The following is a 17,826-nucleotide window of genomic DNA, read 5'->3' as shown; positions in this document are numbered from 1 at the left end:
ATTGCGCTGGGATGTTGAAAACACCAGGGCTTGGTGTCAGATGTGCCCACAACTCATCTCCCTCATAGATGCGAGGAGCTTCAACGTGGGTGGGAGGGTCGTAGGGCGCCTCAATAGTAGGAGCCCTGCTTGGAAAAAAGATATGGTATGTTGTGGATATAGGTCCCTGGTCTAAGGAGCCATTTGTAAGTCTGGGCACTGACTACCTGCAGCACTGACGGTGGAGCCCCTCCGCGGCCCCGAAAGGGAAGCTGAGAGACCCTGCAGCGTCACGGATGGCAGCCTGCAGAGTGTCCCCGCCCTCCAAGGATCGCAGCGGCTCCCCGCCCGGCGAAGGTGTCACTCACCTCGATTGCTCTCAAGCGTGGATTCATTCTTACTTACTTGACTCATCTGGAGTCCGCGTTAGTTACCTAGCCTCCGTCACCGGTCCCACGGTCATGGATATGCTCGTTACCCTGGGGGTGGTATTGTAGTGGAACACGGGCGGTGGTGGGCGTGGTTACGCACCAGGACTTCCGGGAGTGTGTCAAGCAAGATTCCTCGATGTCTGGCTTATCGTGGCGGACATCTTGGAATGGTGTTGATTGTATCTATTGTGAATAAGTATCGGTATGTGCCATGAGACGTGGAGTGTGCTATTTCAGATTGCACAGTTAAAGGGCATATTTTGCTGGCATTTCATCTGTACCATCTGGTATAGAAATGTGATTTGCGTGGTACATATAGTATAATGTAAGATGAAGCAAATATTGGCATATTCTTAACTGTACAGGTGTATCAAAACATCATTGTCGATGACACATCTAAAATCAACTTATTGGTCACATTGGACGTAGAGCAATTATACACCAACATACCCCAGAGAGACACACTGAAAGTGGTGGAAAATTGGCTAAGAAACAAAGATGAGTGGGACTCCCTAACACCAGTCTCATTCATCATGGAGTGCGCGACGATGGCACTCACAGAGAACTTTTTCGAGTATCAAAAACAGTTGTACCACCAGTCCCAAGGCACATCAATGGGGAGCACATTTGCTCCGAGTGTGGCCTGTTTGTACATGACCAGACGGTACATATGAAATGCCAGCAAAATATGCCCTTTAACACTCTGCAGGCTGCCATCCGTGACGCTGCAGGGTCTCTCAGCCTCCCTATCGGAGCCGCGGAGGGGCTCCACCATCAGTGCTGCAGGTAGTCAGTGCCCAGACTTACAAATGGCTCCTTAGACCAGGGACCTATATCCACAACATACCATATCTTTTTCCCAAGCAGGGCTCCTACTATTGAGGCGCCCTACGACCCTCCCACCCACGTTGAAGCTCCTCGCATCTATGAGGGAGGTGAGTTTTGGGCACATCTGACACCAAGCCCTGGTGTTTTCCACATCCCAGCGCAATCTTGGTGCCATTCCAAGCGGATGTTACCACCGCTTGATACTTATACAAACACCGTAATGAATGAAACATAGTGAGAGAATATGTTGCTTTAAATCTGTTTTTATCAGCCTGTCATTTAACGTGCTGCTTACCAACTGTTACTTCCCTGTGACCAATTTATGACATAATGACAGCGTCTGATGACATCAATCAATGCATAGACAATGTCTGGCCACCAATATGGGTCCAAATTGTATGAGAGACATTACCACTGAATCATATGTGTTTTAGCTGTTTTAAATTACACTGCACTGTAATTATATTGCCTAGCAAGGAGGTCTGATAAATAAGGAATGAGAGTATAGAGCTGTTTGGAGATAACCAGGACACCACGTTTTTAACACACTTTTCTCCTTTGTTTTCATATCCCCAGCTCCTCTTCTTTCAGACTACACTAACTTAGATAGGTAGTCCCCTCTGAATGGTAGCTCTTTATTTAACAGCACCGTTTAGTGTAGATATTCAACACCAACCCACCCCCTTTTTCACAGATTAAACATATATAGGTCCTGAAGAATTGCCACAGTACTATCAGACCAACAGGGCAAGAAACATGTCAACCCAAAGAGAAGAGCACATTAGTGAATGAACTTACCCCGACAGGGCTGGTGCCTCTCTTCTGTCTATATTTCTTTTTAGTAAGGTGGATTACCAACCAGAATAAAACGTATCGCTTTGGAATATCCAACCTTTTTTAACTCACCCCCACAGCACAACACACTATCTACACACACACGGGCCACACACCCCCACTTCATCATACTTCAAAGGAACAAAAGATCTCCGATAAAGAGCCTCTTCGCGGGTGCCCGTTGAGCATTGCAGCACCGGCTCAACGAGGAGCAGGTCCATATAATGAAGCATGACACTTAGCTTGCTGGGTGTGTGAGGACCCTAGTTCCGCAAAAGCGGGATCCCCGATCCCTCTACCTCCCTTCTCTCTTCTCTAACTCACCACCACTAATTAGTTGGTAGGCGATTCTGCAACACAGACGAACAGCTTTCTTTTTCTTTGAATCATAGGGCATATCCAAGATCTTTGTCTGAATTTCAGGACGAAAAGAAGTTGCCTTCAACCAACCTGGTCGTCCTAACACTGCTGCGCCAGCCAGCTGCCGAAATCCAGTCGGCGCGATATCCATTGCGCAGTCTATTATTTCCGACGCTGAGCGGTCACCTTCAAGTAATATTTTCTTTGCCTCTTCTTTTGAGTCTTCAGGCAAGGCCGCCAGATATGGAGCTATGTCTGCCCATAACTGTCTATTATATCGCCCCAATAGCGCTAAAGCATTGGACGTTTTTACTGTCAATGCAGACATTGAGGAAAAATGCTTTCCGATGTGATCCAACCTTTCGGCCTTCTTTATCCAGTGGAGCTGTTAACGGGGCAGAAGGATTCTTGGACTTTTTCTGAGCCGCTTGTGTTATAACTGAGTCCAGCTTGGGATGTCCTATTAAACAAGCTGGAGCAGTATCAGGCGCCCTGTATTTCTTATCCAAGCGAGGTAACACTGGAGGCACTGAGGAAGGATTTTGCATAATTTTCACACCTTGACCCCACAAGTATTCTATTATGGGTATAGATCTTACTGCTTTCTTGAAAGGCTCCTTAAAATCATACAAGAGGCAGTCCTGCTGGTGGGAAGTCATGGGAATTTGAAAACGTTGAGCTGCCCTCTCAACGACATTATGGAACCCCCTGATGTTTTCAGGTGGTGAGTCAGCCTGTGCAGGCACTGGAGAAGCAGGACAGGGAATGACGTAGTCGTCCCATTCATCATGGTTAGACTGGGTGTCTTGAAGTTCTCGCTCCTCATGCTGATCCTCCTCCTCCTCATCATCAGTAGATGGAGGATGCAGTGAAATGACAGGTTCCGGTAGTAAATTTAAAGGTGGAGGCCGTGGTCTTGGCGATGGAGACACCGCCAGGGGTTGAGGTTTAGGAGATGTTGGAAACCTCTGTTTGTAGTCCGTAATGAGGTACTGCAAGTCTGAGACCAAAGAGGCTGGAAGACAATCCATTGGTGGAGGAGGTGGTTGATATTCTTCCTCCTGTTCATGGTCTTCCTCATCTGAACTGTCCTGATATTTTACATTAAGTTCAGAGGGGCTTGTCGCAGTTTGAAACATGTCCCCCTCATCTGAATCTTCCTCTTTCAGGAGACATGTTGGAGGCAGTGGTTGGACGCTACTTGGCGATGTTAGGGCCGGCGTCAAGGTCTTCTTTGTAATCTTTAGATGCACATACGTGCTTTTAAGATTTGGATCTGTCATCGACGATGAGCTCGTCGACGGTGTGGTCATCGACGGTGAAACGTCGATGGGTGTCGTCGTCGATGGAGTTATCGTCGACGGAGCCGTCGTCGACACTGCTGTCATCACCGGTGGAGATCTCGTCGACAGCGTGGACATCGACGGGGCTGTCTTCGTCGTCGACCTTGTCGACGACCCAGTCGTCGGTGATCGCAGTGTCGACGGTTGCTTCGCCGTCGAAGATGTCTTCTTGATCTTTATCGTCGACGACACGGTCTTACCTGCCGTCGACGATGGAGTTGTTGTCCTCGACGAGGTGAATGACTATGTTGCCATCGACGTGGAGACTGTTGTCGTCGACGAAGTTACACATAAGGCTGTAGATACAGCTCTCCTTGTCGCTGAAGTCATCGTCGACGATGTTGTCGTCCTTGACGGAGTAGAAGTAGGCTTTTTGCAGGTGGGAACTTCCTGAGAGGACACCTTCGATGGTAGAGCCTTGGAGTGGACCTCTGAAGACTTCATACATGTCTTCTTTTGAGGAGGCTGTGACGAAGGGCCCGGAGAAGCCACCCTTGGTCTCTTTTGAGAGGACTTAGAGGATACTGAAGATCCCTCACTCTCCTCAGAAGATTCCAGTTGGTCTCTGTCTTTCAGCCTTTGAAGCCAAACTAAAAGGTGTCCCTCCCGATCTTTGAGGGTTTTTGTGGAGAAGGTATGACATACCTTGCAATCCTTGGAAGAATGGTCTGGATAAAGGCAATATAGACAATCTTGATGTTGATCATCTATATGTAGTCTCTTCTTTCCACAGGAACCACAGGGCCTAAAAAGACCCTTTTTAGGTGTCTCAGCCATGAAGATAACAGGAAACTCTGTCCAGAATATGAAGAAAATCACCAGAAAACACTGGAAAACCAGTTGAGTAGCAAACTGGGCAGAGCTCAGAGGAGACTCCCTTAGCACGAAGTGCAGTAAAAAATCTGAGGGACAGGAGCTCCTTCTAGGAGGGTTCTAGAGGGAGGTGATAGCTGATTGGCTCTTCTCTAGAGTTTGGTCCTTTTTACAAAAGGACATGGGTATGTTACTAATATGGGGCCCTTGGGCCTATTACTATTTATGTTTAATGGGACATTACTTTATTTATGTACCGGGGACTCCCATCCCGACGACGGGGAATGATCAGACATGTGAATCTATGAAATATACCCTAATACTGGATAAGTAAAAGCCTACGGCTCTTAGGGGATCCAGTCCATGGAGTCTCTTCTCCTCTTTCGAAGAGTGAGGAAGGGCAAAGAAATGTGGGAGTGTGATGGATTGCCCAACGTGTGAAGGAGTCACAAATGTAGGCAAGAAGACCACCCTAGTTCTCAGCAGCAGTTTGTCTGGAAAAAGAAGCTGTCGAGCAGTTGCACTGGTAATGCCTAAAGTGCACTTGCATGGCGAGCTGAAGCGATCACAATGAGAAAGACAATCTTCAAGGTCAGCAGATATAATGAGAAGCTGTGCATCCGCTCAAAGGGGCGTACGCATTAAAAAGTTAAAGGGTAAGGTTTGGTCTCACTGTGGCGTGACAAATGGTTTGGGAAGAAACGTGCGCCAAAGCTTTAATAAACCACATCACAACAGGTGATTTACACAAGATTGGTTGGTCCGGTTAACATAAAAAGGCCAAAAGGGACACAAAACGACATTTAATCCTGCCTAGAGCAAGGCCTTGTTGGGCCAAAGACCAATCAAACAACAGGACTTTCAACAGTTTAACTTGTAAAGGGATCTATATTGTGGACTTCATACCAAGCTACAAATTTGTCCCAAAGCCCAGCATAAATGGACTTCATGGAAGGACTCCTGGTGGCCCGGATGAAATCCACCACTTGAGTTGGTAGATTAAATGCAGTAAACTGCTCACTCTCCATACACAGAGGTGTAGATTGTGCAGGTTTGTGTGAAGGACCATACCCTGCTCTGGTGAAGGGAGAGCCTCTTGAAGTGGGAGTCTGATTGGAAGGGAGATGCTCATGCCCAGAAGTTCTCTGAACCCCATTTTCCCTGCCCAATCTGAAGCCACTAAGATTATTTTGGCCTGGTTCTTCTCAATATTTTTCAGAACTCTGTGCAGGAGAGGCAGGGGCAGAAAAGCATACAGGACTCCTGTAATCCGTTTTACAGTTGGGATGTACTTTGTAATGATTGTTCTATTGAAAACGCCAAGGTGCAAAACTCTCTCTGCAGCAGGAAAATGATCTAGCCAGGGTTTTCCCCACTGTCAGAATATTTCCTTTGCCAACTCTACGAGTTGGCATCATTCATGATCCACCAGACACCCATTTCCTGAACTATCAGCCCCGGCATTCAAGGATCCCACCAGGTGGTCCACTTTCACAGGAATGCCCTGACGCTCTGGCTAACCCCAGAGTGACAGAGTCTTTCAGCACATGACCCATTAGTCAATGAGGACCTGCAAAAACCTCCCCTTGATTGATTGCCGAAAGGTCTTCAATGCCAGGAGCATACTAAGAGCAGGGTGGCATGGTGGCTACTGAATGAATTTGCCCTTTCCTTGGGCAATCAAAAAGGAAACAAGAGAAACCTTTACAGCATCCAGTGCTTAACAAGTGTAGAGGTTAACGATTTTATTCAGATCAAGAGGAATGTGATTCTTCATATTGATCAAGGTTGGATTGGTGAAGATCAGAATGCTAGGTGTATTCGATGGATTATGCATCGTGATCAGTGTCATCATAGGGAGTGGCACCAAATGAGGTGGCACCCTGAAAGGACATCAGGACAAGTACCATGTTGGCAAGGATCCTGCTGACAGAGTCTTGCTTGAATTCCAAGTGAACCATTAACAAGAATGCTGAAACACAAAAATCCGTGGACCCGGGTATAAAGCGATATTGAAAACAGTGGTCCTTGACCTATTCCTTCAAAAGCACAGAAATCAATCAGTACATAGTCGTTATTCAGAAAACATTTTTGAGCATGTCCAGCAGATCAGCTCTAGCTAATAAATGCACAAGTCAAAAGAAAGGATTGCAACAGCACCAATAGAAAAACCAGAAACAATTTTAATTCATTGTCTCTAGATTGAATGTAGTAAATCACAGTTTGTAAAATTATTTGAAAAAAGTAGGTTGCCCCGAGAGGGCGTGCAAAAAGAAAACGGAGGGTGAATTGGGGCAGTGTCATGTGATAGGGAATAAGAAGAGTTCAAGACAGTAGTGACATAAAATTATTTACAATAGTGCCACATAGAAGAACGGTTGAGCACTTCACCGTACTCACAAACCTGGCCACAAGAATTAATTATGTACACATTTTTCAAAATATTCTCAAAGAAACACATAGTGTTAATTTCCTATTTGCACATTGTATGGCGAGATTATGATCCAGGTTAGAAAATAACAAGGGCGTCGACTTTTTGACTCGTCTTAGGGCCTGTGGGTTAGTTAGACCTGGGCCATGCGAGTCTTCATCAGGACTCAGGACGGGACAACCAAGGGTTATTGATGACCCCTACGGGGGGGACCAGTCGTATATATTCACTGTGTGTCCTCAGTATAATTGTTCACACCTTATGGAGATATGATGGCATGTAGTTCCAAAATAGAGGCGGGCCTTAATCGCTGCGTATTATATTTCCACTCATTCCACCTTGTCATACGTAATAATCGTTTTGGTCTAAACCTCCAAGACTCTGTCAATTCGATTTCGGTAGCGCTCCGAATAGTACTCGGTGGATAACTCTATCCCGATTGAAGAAGCAGCTTCTTCAATCGGGATAGAGTTATCCACCCGATTACTATTCGGAGCGCTACCGGAATCGAATTGACATGCTCAAAAATGTCTGCTGGACATGCTCAAAAATGTTTTCTGAATAACGACTATGTACTGAATTCCAAGTGGGCAGATGTAGGATTTGTGACCATTTTGTAAAGCCTCTGCCATTAACAATTTTGCAATATTTTTGGGGGGCACAGATAACAGAACAGTCGTCACAGGTGACGTTGTTGACATCTCTGACGGACCCACGGACACGTTCACAGATACATCATGAGGGCATTTTAGAAGGGCTTACCATTTGTTGTCAGACTTCATAGAGGCTTCATGAGGAGGCTCAGAAGTTGTGAAAAATAAGTGTGAAGCACTCTTGTGAAGAGGATTACATTTATGGCTAGAAGGAAGAATATATCCTTTATCAAGATGTTGGAGTAGGGTGGAAAGAAAAAGAAGGACGTTTCTTCAAGAATTGCAGAGAATTAATTGAGGCAGGCAGCTAAAGGATCCACTGTTTTATCTCTGCCATTGAGGAAAAAATCTGGTGGCCGGCATCCTACTGTCACCTCGTGGAGCGGGGTCGACAAGTCAAAGCGCCATGTGTGTTTTTTGGGGTGGAAAAAAGGGGAGGTAGCTGAACTTACCTGTCACTGATGGTTTTTGGGAGGTAGGCACTCAGAGATCGCATGATTCGGTGTCTTGAGTGCAACGCAGGGACCAGAGGCACTCCTTGTTATACGATGCGGTCAGCTAGCATAGGGTTTAAAGCCCAAAGATTTCAGGGAAATGTGTTTGAAAAAGACATAGAACATTTGAAGAAATACTGGGGAAAACACTAGGCGCTCTCGATCCCACCTTTGTGGAGGTGCTGACTAAAGGAACTGACATCATTGGTCTTTCGCCATTTGTGTTTATGATACACAATTTCCACTGGAGTTGTGAAATGTGTATGTGACTCTGGTGGGTGTCACTTCGTGCAGGTGACTTGGCATGGCTGAATAATGTCCTGGATCCAGTCTGGCACCTGGGAAGGGGGTTCCTCTAAAGAATCTCTGGAAAAGGGCATTCATTAGAAAGGCAGGGTTACTTAAAGCAATCAACAATGTTGGACCATGCAACACTACTGACCACACAAAGCTAACTTTGAGTAGAATGCCTATGATAACATAAACATATGTTTTATATATATAAGAAACAGTGCACAGAAACAAATTAACATTACCAGCTTGTGCCACACAGATTCTTGAATAGGTATTCAGGTCTATGTTTCAAAGCATGGCATTTGTAGTCTCTGGCGTGATTACTGTTTATAATCAATTTAGCAGTTTCCTACTGACGATCCACCAGTAGCTTTGAATACAACTGTCCACAAAACGTATGGATGCTGACCTGTAAGAAAAGAGCCTACTGGCATTTGGCTATAGTTGGTTCCAGAAGTGGGCATTGCTCCTGGAGGTGCTGAGCTAAAAGACCCTCCGAAGATTGGAGGTGTGGTGTACGGGCCAGGTGGAAATGCCTGCAAAGAAAACAACACAGATTAGAATATGGAGTATTATGGTGCACATGGTAAGTCTGTGAGATACACTACTTGCTGTATGACATGAGAATAAATGAAGCAACAGGAATTGAGGTTACCAAAAATGCTGCTTGGTATGAAATAGGAACACTCTAAATTATGTCAGATAGGTGAAATTGTATTTCCTAGAGCACAATTCTCCCACTGCTACCTCACTGCATGCTCTTGACCATGTCAGTTAGGCTTCAACAAATCACCTCATCCTTCTCTTCTTAAAACACACTTTTTATTCAGATTCTGCATAGATCACAGAGAGAAAAGGCATGATTGATCTTCATACTGAGAGGCTTCCATCAGCTTCTTCAGACAAATCAAGATCACAATCTTCAAAACTCATTACGCCCAATCCCATCTCTTCCTAAATTCCCCTATTCACTGTAGAACAACAAAGATGCCAACCAGAGTGATATGGCAATAGGTTTCTACACCCCAAGGGCTATATAGTGGACAGAAACAAAATAATAACATGAGATTGACCCATATGTCAGATCTGATATCGATAGGTTAGAAGGTAATTTTAGATTTTGTGCCTGAAATCTAGGTGGACAAGAAAGGGACACAAGTCCCACTAACAAGGGGAATAGTCATGAATTCCACAGGTATTCCAAATCTTTCTATTCCTCAACTAACATCTGGGAGAGAGTCTCCAGTCAGTTAGTCATTCTATTCTTTCTTTATTCAGCATGAGCCATAAAAGCAATTTAAAAGACATTTCTCTGTATAGTAGTCATAAATATTTTCATATAAAATTTCTAAAGCCATAATAAGCAATAATCACAAAATATAATACAGAAAATCTTTAAAACATCCAAATGCATGTGGCGTCCTTGTGTCTAGTACATTTCCTAAAGATTTAAAATATAAAACAAGTATCAAGATCAGTATATACATTCATAACATTTCCCTGATAGCTAGACCACTCTTAAAAAAAGTGATAAAGCAAAACCGATATCTATGGAGGACGTTTTTGTCAAAATTCCAGGTACAGCCTGAAATGTCTGATATTAGCCTAGAGTGTTTCCAGTCTTGAGTGCCAATATGAAAGAGAGAGAAGGCCTTCTTCCTCCATTGTGGGGTTAGCGTTATTTTCTTGGCCCCTAAAAGTCACTTACCTTCAGGTAACGATATACCTGTAAAAGACATAGATTAGTTATTGATTCCTAAACTGTAGAATTACTCCCAGGCGTCAGACTGGATCCAGAGAATTTTTTCGTCAGCAATACTCCTGCGCGTCGAAAGGTGGTGTCGTCGGCTCTGCGTTCGTCATTGGCATCGTGGTCGCCGGGATGACCATGCGGTAGCTACTTAGACGCCGCCCTTGTGCGCTGACGTCAGTTCTTTTATAAGACATTCCATGCCAGAAGAGCAGAGCCATGCAAGACACTGACCCCTGGTGCACAAAACTAGGGCACAGAACGGGGAGGATGGGTGGAGCGGTAAGGAATCTATAACTAATCTATGTCTCTTACAGATATATCATTACCGAAGGTAAGTAACTTGTTCATCTGAAAGAGACAATTAGTTGTAGATTCCTTACCTGTTGAATAGATACCCCAGCAATACCAACCCCGGAAGTCCTGGAGAACAAAACGGCCAAAGAGGCAGTCTCTCCTGACTTGGCTGTCCAGGCAGTAGTGTTTTGTGAACAGTTGTAGCTGCCGTCCCCCTGGTGGAATGGGCGCGCAGTCCCACTGGAGGCTGCTTCTTTGCCAAAGAGTAGCAATCTTTACTGCACAAACTGACCCACCTAGAGATGGTCCGTTTGTGCACGGCCTGACTTTTTTTGGTGCCCACGTAACAAACAAAGAACTGGTCTTCCACCCAGAATTGCTTGATGCGATCCAAATAAAATGAAAGCGTACAATTTGGATCCAGATGGTTGAGCCTCTCTTCCTCCTTAGAAGGATGAGGAGGCGGAAATAAGGTGGACAAAGTGATGGTTTGACCAATATTGAAGGACATAACCACTGTAGGAAGAAAAGAGGGTCAAGTTCAAAGGACGACCTTGACCGGATGAACCGTCAGAAAAGGAGGCTGTGAAGAAAGAGCTTGGAGCTCACTCACCCTGTGAGCAGAGGTGATGGCAAACCAGAAAGGCAGTCTCTAAAGTGAGAAGTCTGAGAGGACAGTTATGTAGCGGCTCAAAAGGATTGCACATAAGATAAGTAAGAACCAAGTTCAATTCTCACTAAGGCATTACGAAGGGAACTGGAGGAAAAAGATAGGTAACGCCCTTAAGAAATCGATTTACAACAGGGGGCTTGAAAAGAGAAGGTTAATCAGGAAGCCTAAGGAAGGCTGAAATGGCAGAGAGATAGCCCTTAAGAGTGCCCAGAGCAGAGCCCTGCTGGGCCAAAGAAAGGAGGAACAAAAGAACCTCAGAGAGAGGGGCAGAACGGGTATCCACAGCCTTTGCTGCGCACCATGCCACAAATTTGTTCCATCTGCAGGTGTATACCATCTTAGTGGAGGGACGCCCGGCTGCCAAGATAACATCACAGACTTCGGGAGGAAGGTCGAAGGCTGTCAACTGTTGCCGCTCAATCTCCATGCAAGGAGGTGGAGGCTGGACAGGTTCGGATGGAGGACCGTCCCCTGCTGCTGCAACAGAAGATCCTACCGAAGAGGCAGTCAGATCGGAGGATCGATGGCCATGTGTAACAGCTCGGGATACCAAACCCTTCGTGCCCAATCCGGAGCCACAAGAATGACTTGGGACCGGTCGCGCTTGATTTTCTTCAGCACTCTGGGCAGAAGTGGCAAAAAGGCAAATATAAGACCGCAACTCCCCTCGTGACGAAAAGCGTCGCCTAGCGAGTGCAGCCTTGGAAATTCCAACGTGCAAAATTGCTGACATTGCACGTTCTCTTCAGTGGCGAATAAATCTAACCAAGGTTCTCCCCACTGCAGAAAGAGACCTTGCACCACCTCCAAGTGAAGACACCATTTGTGATCCATCATGCACCTGCAGCTGACCGAACCCCGGGATAGAGGCTGAAAGATCGGAATCATAGCCGAATATCTTGGACTCGCTTCTCGGAAGGATAAGCCCAAAACTGTGTTGTGTCCAGAACCGCTCCGATGAAAAGGAGATTCTGAGAGGGAGTCAGGTGTGACTTTGGCACATTGATAGTGAACCCCAGCGAATGCCTGGAGGTGGGAGATGACAGCCTGGGGCGAGCCCGCCTTCAACAGCCAGCCGTCGAGATAGGGTAAGACTGGAACCCCTGATCTGCGCAGATGAACTGAGAACACTGCCATCACTTTTGTGAACACCCGAGGGGCGCTGGTAAGGCCAAAGGGGAGCACGGTAAACTGAAACTGCTTGTGGCCTACCGTGAACAGCAGGTAACGCCGGTGGGCCGGCAGGACGCGGATGTGAAAATAAGCATCCTACAAGTCGAACGCTACCATCCAGTCTCCAGGGTCGAGGGGCAGACAGGACCTGACCTAGTGTCAACTAAGCATGGGCGGATTTCACGGATCCACGATCCGCGTATTTTGCGGATTTGCGTATTGTTGATCCGCAAAATCCGCGGGGTTTTTTTTTTTGCGGATTGCGCTCGTGAAAGTCAAGGATGCAAAGGCCTCTATCCAGCATCACAGCTGATTTTCGACGGTAGATTTGGGAAGAAAGCACACCTGCCCAGCCTCGACAATGCTCACGATTGTTTTTGGGCTGATTTATGCATCACTGAATTTGAGCTTCAACTGTCCATCATAGTGGGTATATGGTGGGAAGACGGTTCACACCGCAAGTGTGTGGGCGGGGCCAAACAGACGGGCCTTACATGCGAGCACACATGCCTCTGGTGTGTATAAAAGGTCAGAGACCGATCAGAGCAGCAGATGAAGAGAAAGAAGCTCCTGGTCACAGGAACAGCCAGGGGATTGCGCTCGTGAAAGTCAAGGATGCAGAGGCCTCTATCCAGCATCACAGCTGATTTTCGACGGTAGATTTGGGAAGAAAGCACACCTGCCCAGCCTCGACAATGCTCACGATTGTTTTTGGGCTGATTTATGCATCACTGAATTTGAGCTTCAACTGTCCATCATAGTGGGTAAATGGCGGGAAGACGGTTCACACCGCAAGTGTGTGGGCGGGGCAAAACAGACGGGCCTTACATGCGAGCACACATGCCTCTGGTGTGTATAAAAGGTCAGAGACCGATCAGAGCAGCAGATGAAGAGAAAGAAGCTCCTGGTCACAGGAACAGCCAGGGGATTGCGCTCGTGAAAGTCAAGGATGCAAAGGCCTCTATCCAGCATCACAGCTGATTTTCGACGGTAGATTTGGGAAGAAAGCACACCTGCCCAGCCTCGACAATGCTCACGATTGCTTTTGGGCTGATGAATGCGTCACTGAATTTGAGCTTCAACTAGTGCACATGCTTTATTGATATTTGTAAGTGCTTCCTGTTGAGGTTTAATTTTTGTGACAGGACCATCGTGCCAGAATGAACCCTGCCCTTCATATCCCTTGAGTGAGCTGTCCATCATCCTGTAACTATTTTAGGATGGCGCCGGCAAGCTGCCAGCGCCATCCTGAAATAGTTACTAAGTTCGCTTCAACAGGAAGCACTAATAGATAAAATAAAGCAGGTGCTCGAGCAGGGTGGTCACTCCTTGGCCACAAGGGAGATTCTTCAGTCTTCAGCTTCAGCAGAACGTCGAAGGTCCAGAGTTTCGTGTCAAGTTTCGATTCCAGGATTAATCTAAAGTCCTAGGACTCAGCTCCTACCGTCATACAACTAAAAGGGGCTGGATTACTTTCTAGGTCCCTCTTATGAGTGGGACCAGGGAGGGGGGTGGTTACACCCCCTTTCCTTTGTCAAGTTTCGCGCCAGAGCTGGAGTGCCCCAGCAACCAGTTTGAACTGGGGTATGCCTGGAGCACCTGGTGTGCCCCAGGCAGTGTCTCCTTCTATTCAGCCCTCCCTGTCCCAATACACAAAGTCCTGTCTGGGGTGGTGCTCGCACCTCTCCAGGCAGGAAACCTATTGTCCAAACCTCCGTGACTAGAAGGACTCCCAGCAGCAGGAGGTCAGACTTGTGTCTGTGGCATGAGCGTCCATTTTGTGACGCTGGGGCTCTGGTTAACTTTAACCAGGATAGTAAGCAACAACATGTCTTCTCCCTCTAGAAGGGTGGAATGCTACCCCCGTCGCCAGAATTGGCGAGGGGATAATATTCCAAAGCATATGACACCTTACACGACATGTTTAGATAAAGCCAAACCAGAGTTAGCATTTAACCGCGAGGTTCATAATGCACTTAAGAGTATATGGTATGGCAATATCATAGGACAGCTATAAGGACATGGTTCCGAAAGCTGCAGACAGGCTCAGCTCATGCTAGAGCACCATCTCACACATAACCAAGGACTCTGCCTTCAGGATTGTTAAGGCCTGCCATAGGAGTGACTTATAGGTTACTGTGTGTCTATATATAAGGGTAGATATAGGAATACTATACCTAAGCAAGGGGTGATTACACAACCTTGCCCCAGCTGAGTGATTAGCCAGTTGTGTCAGTTTGAGTGGCCAACCAGGGGTGGCATAATACATGCTGCAGCCCCTGGTAGGCCTTGGTTACACCTATGCCCTGGGTACCTAGGCTACACTTCTACAGGGGCTGACAAGGTGAACCAATTCCCAATTGTGGATGTACCTAGAGTACATGGTGTGAATTTAGAGAGAGTGCATCTGGGCTGTGGGTCTGATTAGCAGGCCCACAGCCACAGTCGAAAACCAGTAAAGCAAAAGCAAAAAGTGGGGGTGACCATAGGAAGCAGACCCTACTTTCCTACACAGGCGTATACCGATTTTGTGGAGGTACGCCTGGCTGCCAGAATGACATTACAGACTTCAGAAGGCAAGTCAAATGGCCTCAACTGCCGCCGCTCAATCTCCAAGCATGTAAGTGGAGACTGGACAGGTTCGGGTGGAGGACCGTCCCCTGCTGCAGCAACAGAAGGTCCTCCTGAAGAGGCAGACGAATCGGGGGATCGACAGACAGGCTGAGTAGCTCGGGATACCAGAACCTCCGTGCCCAGTCCGGAGCCACAAGGATGACTTGGTCTGGTCACGCCTGATCTTCTTCAGCACTCTGGGCAGAAGTGGTATAGGTGGAAAGGCGTACAATAGACCGCAACTCCACTCGCGACGAAAAGCGTCTGCGAGCGAGTGCCGCCTTGGAAATTCCAATGTGCAGAACTGATGACATTGCGCGTTCTCTTCTGTGGCGAATAGATCTAACCAAGGCTCTCCCCACTGCTGAAAGAGGCCTTGCGCCATGTCCGAGTTCAGATGCCATTCGTGATCCATCATGCACCGATGGCTGAGTTTGTCCGCCCTGGGGTTCAGGGAACCTGCCAGGGGTTGAACCACCAGGGTCATGCCCTGATGCACCACTGCCAGAGGCGCAGAGCCTCCTGGCATAGGGTCCACGACCCCACCCCGCCCTGTTGCAGTACCACATGGCGGTGGTGTTGTCCGTGAACACCTGCACTACACTCCCCCGGACAGAGGGGAGGAATGCCTTCAGTGCAAGTCGGATCGCCGCAGCTCCAGAAGGTTGATATGGAGCTGGGACTCCGCCGGAGAAAAGAGGCCTCTGATCTCCGCCTCTCCCATGTGGCCTCCCCATCCCTGGAGGGACGCGTCCATCACAACTACGTGCTCCGGTTGGGGTAGGGAGAGGGATCTGCCGCTGACCCAATCGCAGTCCGTGAGCCACCACTGCAACTGCCTTGCAGTGCCCTCCGAGATCAAGACATGGTCAGACAAGTTGCCCTGATGCTGGGCCCACTGAAACTTCAGGTCCCACTGCAGAGCCTGCATCCGCCACCTGGCGTGATGCACCAGAAGGATGCAGGAGTCCATCAGCCCCAGAAGCCGCAGCGTCAACCTGACCGAGACTCGGGATAAAGGCTGAAAGATCGGAATCAGAGCCTGAATATCCCGAACCCGCTGTTCGGGAGGATAAACCCGAAACTGCGCCGAGTCTAGAACTGCTCCGATGAAGAGGAGCTTCTGAGAGGGGCACAGGTGTGACTTCGGCACATTGATGGAGAACCCCAGCAGGTGCACGAGGTTGGCCGCAGTCTGGAGGTGGCTGACGACTGTCTGGGGCGAGCCCGCCTTCAACAACCAGTCGTCGAGGTAGGGGAAGACTGAAACCCCTAACCTGCGCAGATGAGCTACGACCACCGCCATCACTTTCGTGAACACCCATGGGGCGCTGGTAAGGCTGAAGGGGAGCACGGTAAACTGAAAGTGCTCGTGGCCTACCGTGAACCACAGGTAGCGCAGGTGGGCCGGCAGGGCAGGCATGTGGAAATAAGCGTCCTGCAAGTCCAACGCTACCATCCAGTCTCCTGGGTCCAGGGCAGCTAATACCTGAACCAGTGTCAGCATCCTGAACCTCTCCTTCCGGAGGAAGCCGTTGACGTTCCGCAGGTCCAAGATAGGGCGTAGGCCCCATTTGCCCTTCCTGGGAACCAGAAAGTAGTGGGAGCATGAACCACACCCTACTTCTGGCCTAGGAACGCGCTCGATGGCCCCCTTGGCCAAGAGGGCTGCAACTTCCTCTCGCAGAAGATTCAAGTGATCCCCCGACACGCGGTGGTACTGCGATGGCATGGCTGGAGGGGTCGCCTCGAAGGGGAGGGAGTAGCCACTTCAGACGTTTTGCGGCACCCACCTGTCCGATGTGATGTTGCACCAGTGGAAGAGGTGATGGCAAACCCTGCCCCCACTGGCGTCTCGTGGGCCTGAAAGCTCAAACTAGGAGGGCTTTGAGGCGGATGCTGCCGGGGGGATGTGGACTGGCCGTGCCGTTGTCCCCGGGCACCGCCACGGCAGCTACCCATCTCCTGGTATTCAGGGTCAAAAGATGGGGCCGGATCATAGAAGTAAAAATCTCCCATCTGCGTTGAATGCGGCGTTGAGCGACGCCGCTCCGGCGCCGGAACCGGACCGAGGGGGGAACTGGGGACGGCGTCGACCATGGTCGGTGCCGGGGGTGACACCATAGCTGCCGGCGAGGTCGTAAGGTCGACCGGCAACGACCCGGATCCGGGCCCGGATCCGGCAGAGTCCTGCGGTGTCGGGACCGAAGTCGCCGACGGCGCCGGGGCGAAGCACCCGACGGTACCGGGGCCGAAGCACCCGGCCCGCTTGGGCTCCCAGTCGGGGCCGCGGGGCGCGAAGGTGCCGTGGAACCCGACGGAGGAGTGAGCGATCTCATGGCCGAGAGGAAGGCGTCAATCTCCTCCGGCGTCGCGTTCTGCCCAGGGACCGGCGGGTATGGAGCAGGCCGTGACGCCTGCGGCTCCAACGGAGCCGTGTGGGCGGTGTCACCCGAATCCCAGGACCGCTCCCGCCTAGCCTTCGACGTCAAGGCCCGGCAGTCGGGGCACGACTTGTCATCTTAGTCGGGCCCCAGGCAATGAAGACACCAGCGATGGGGGTCGATAACCGACATCAGTTGGTTGCAGTCGATGCAGGGTTTAAACCCGGGCATCCCTACCGGCACCGTCGGAGTCGTTCGACTTCGAAAAAGAAGATCGAAAAGATCAAAAAGTTTAGTCAAAAAATGACTAAAGGGTACCACTGTTCCCGGATCGGCGCTTGCTGGCGCGGAAAAAATAAGAACTGACGTCAGCGCGCGAGGGCGGCGTCTAACTACTCCGGCGACGTCACCCCGGCGTCAACAACGCTGACGACGGACGCGGAGCCGCAGACGACGCCTACCGATGCGCAAGGGTA

At 48.8% G+C, this 17,826-nt stretch overlaps 1 protein-coding gene across 8 annotated transcripts in view; it reads right to left on the bottom strand.

The window, feature by feature from the left end:
* CHD3 (chromodomain helicase DNA binding protein 3) overlaps positions 1–17,826 on the bottom strand; it is a 1,139,027-nt gene that overhangs the window by 42,486 nt on the left and 1,078,715 nt on the right. For all 8 annotated transcript variants that reach the window (XM_078670235.1, XM_078670239.1, XM_078670240.1 and 5 more), the window contains one exon: positions 8,870–8,996. In XM_078670235.1, the coding sequence (XP_078526361.1) occupies positions 8,870–8,996 (127 nt within the window). The remainder of the gene's footprint in view (positions 1–8,869; positions 8,997–17,826) is intronic.

This window comes from Lissotriton helveticus, chromosome 12, assembly GCF_964261635.1.
Source record: "Lissotriton helveticus chromosome 12, aLisHel1.1, whole genome shotgun sequence".
NCBI lineage: Eukaryota > Metazoa > Chordata > Amphibia > Caudata > Salamandridae > Lissotriton > Lissotriton helveticus.
This window is presented reverse-complemented; position numbering and strand designations above follow the sequence as displayed.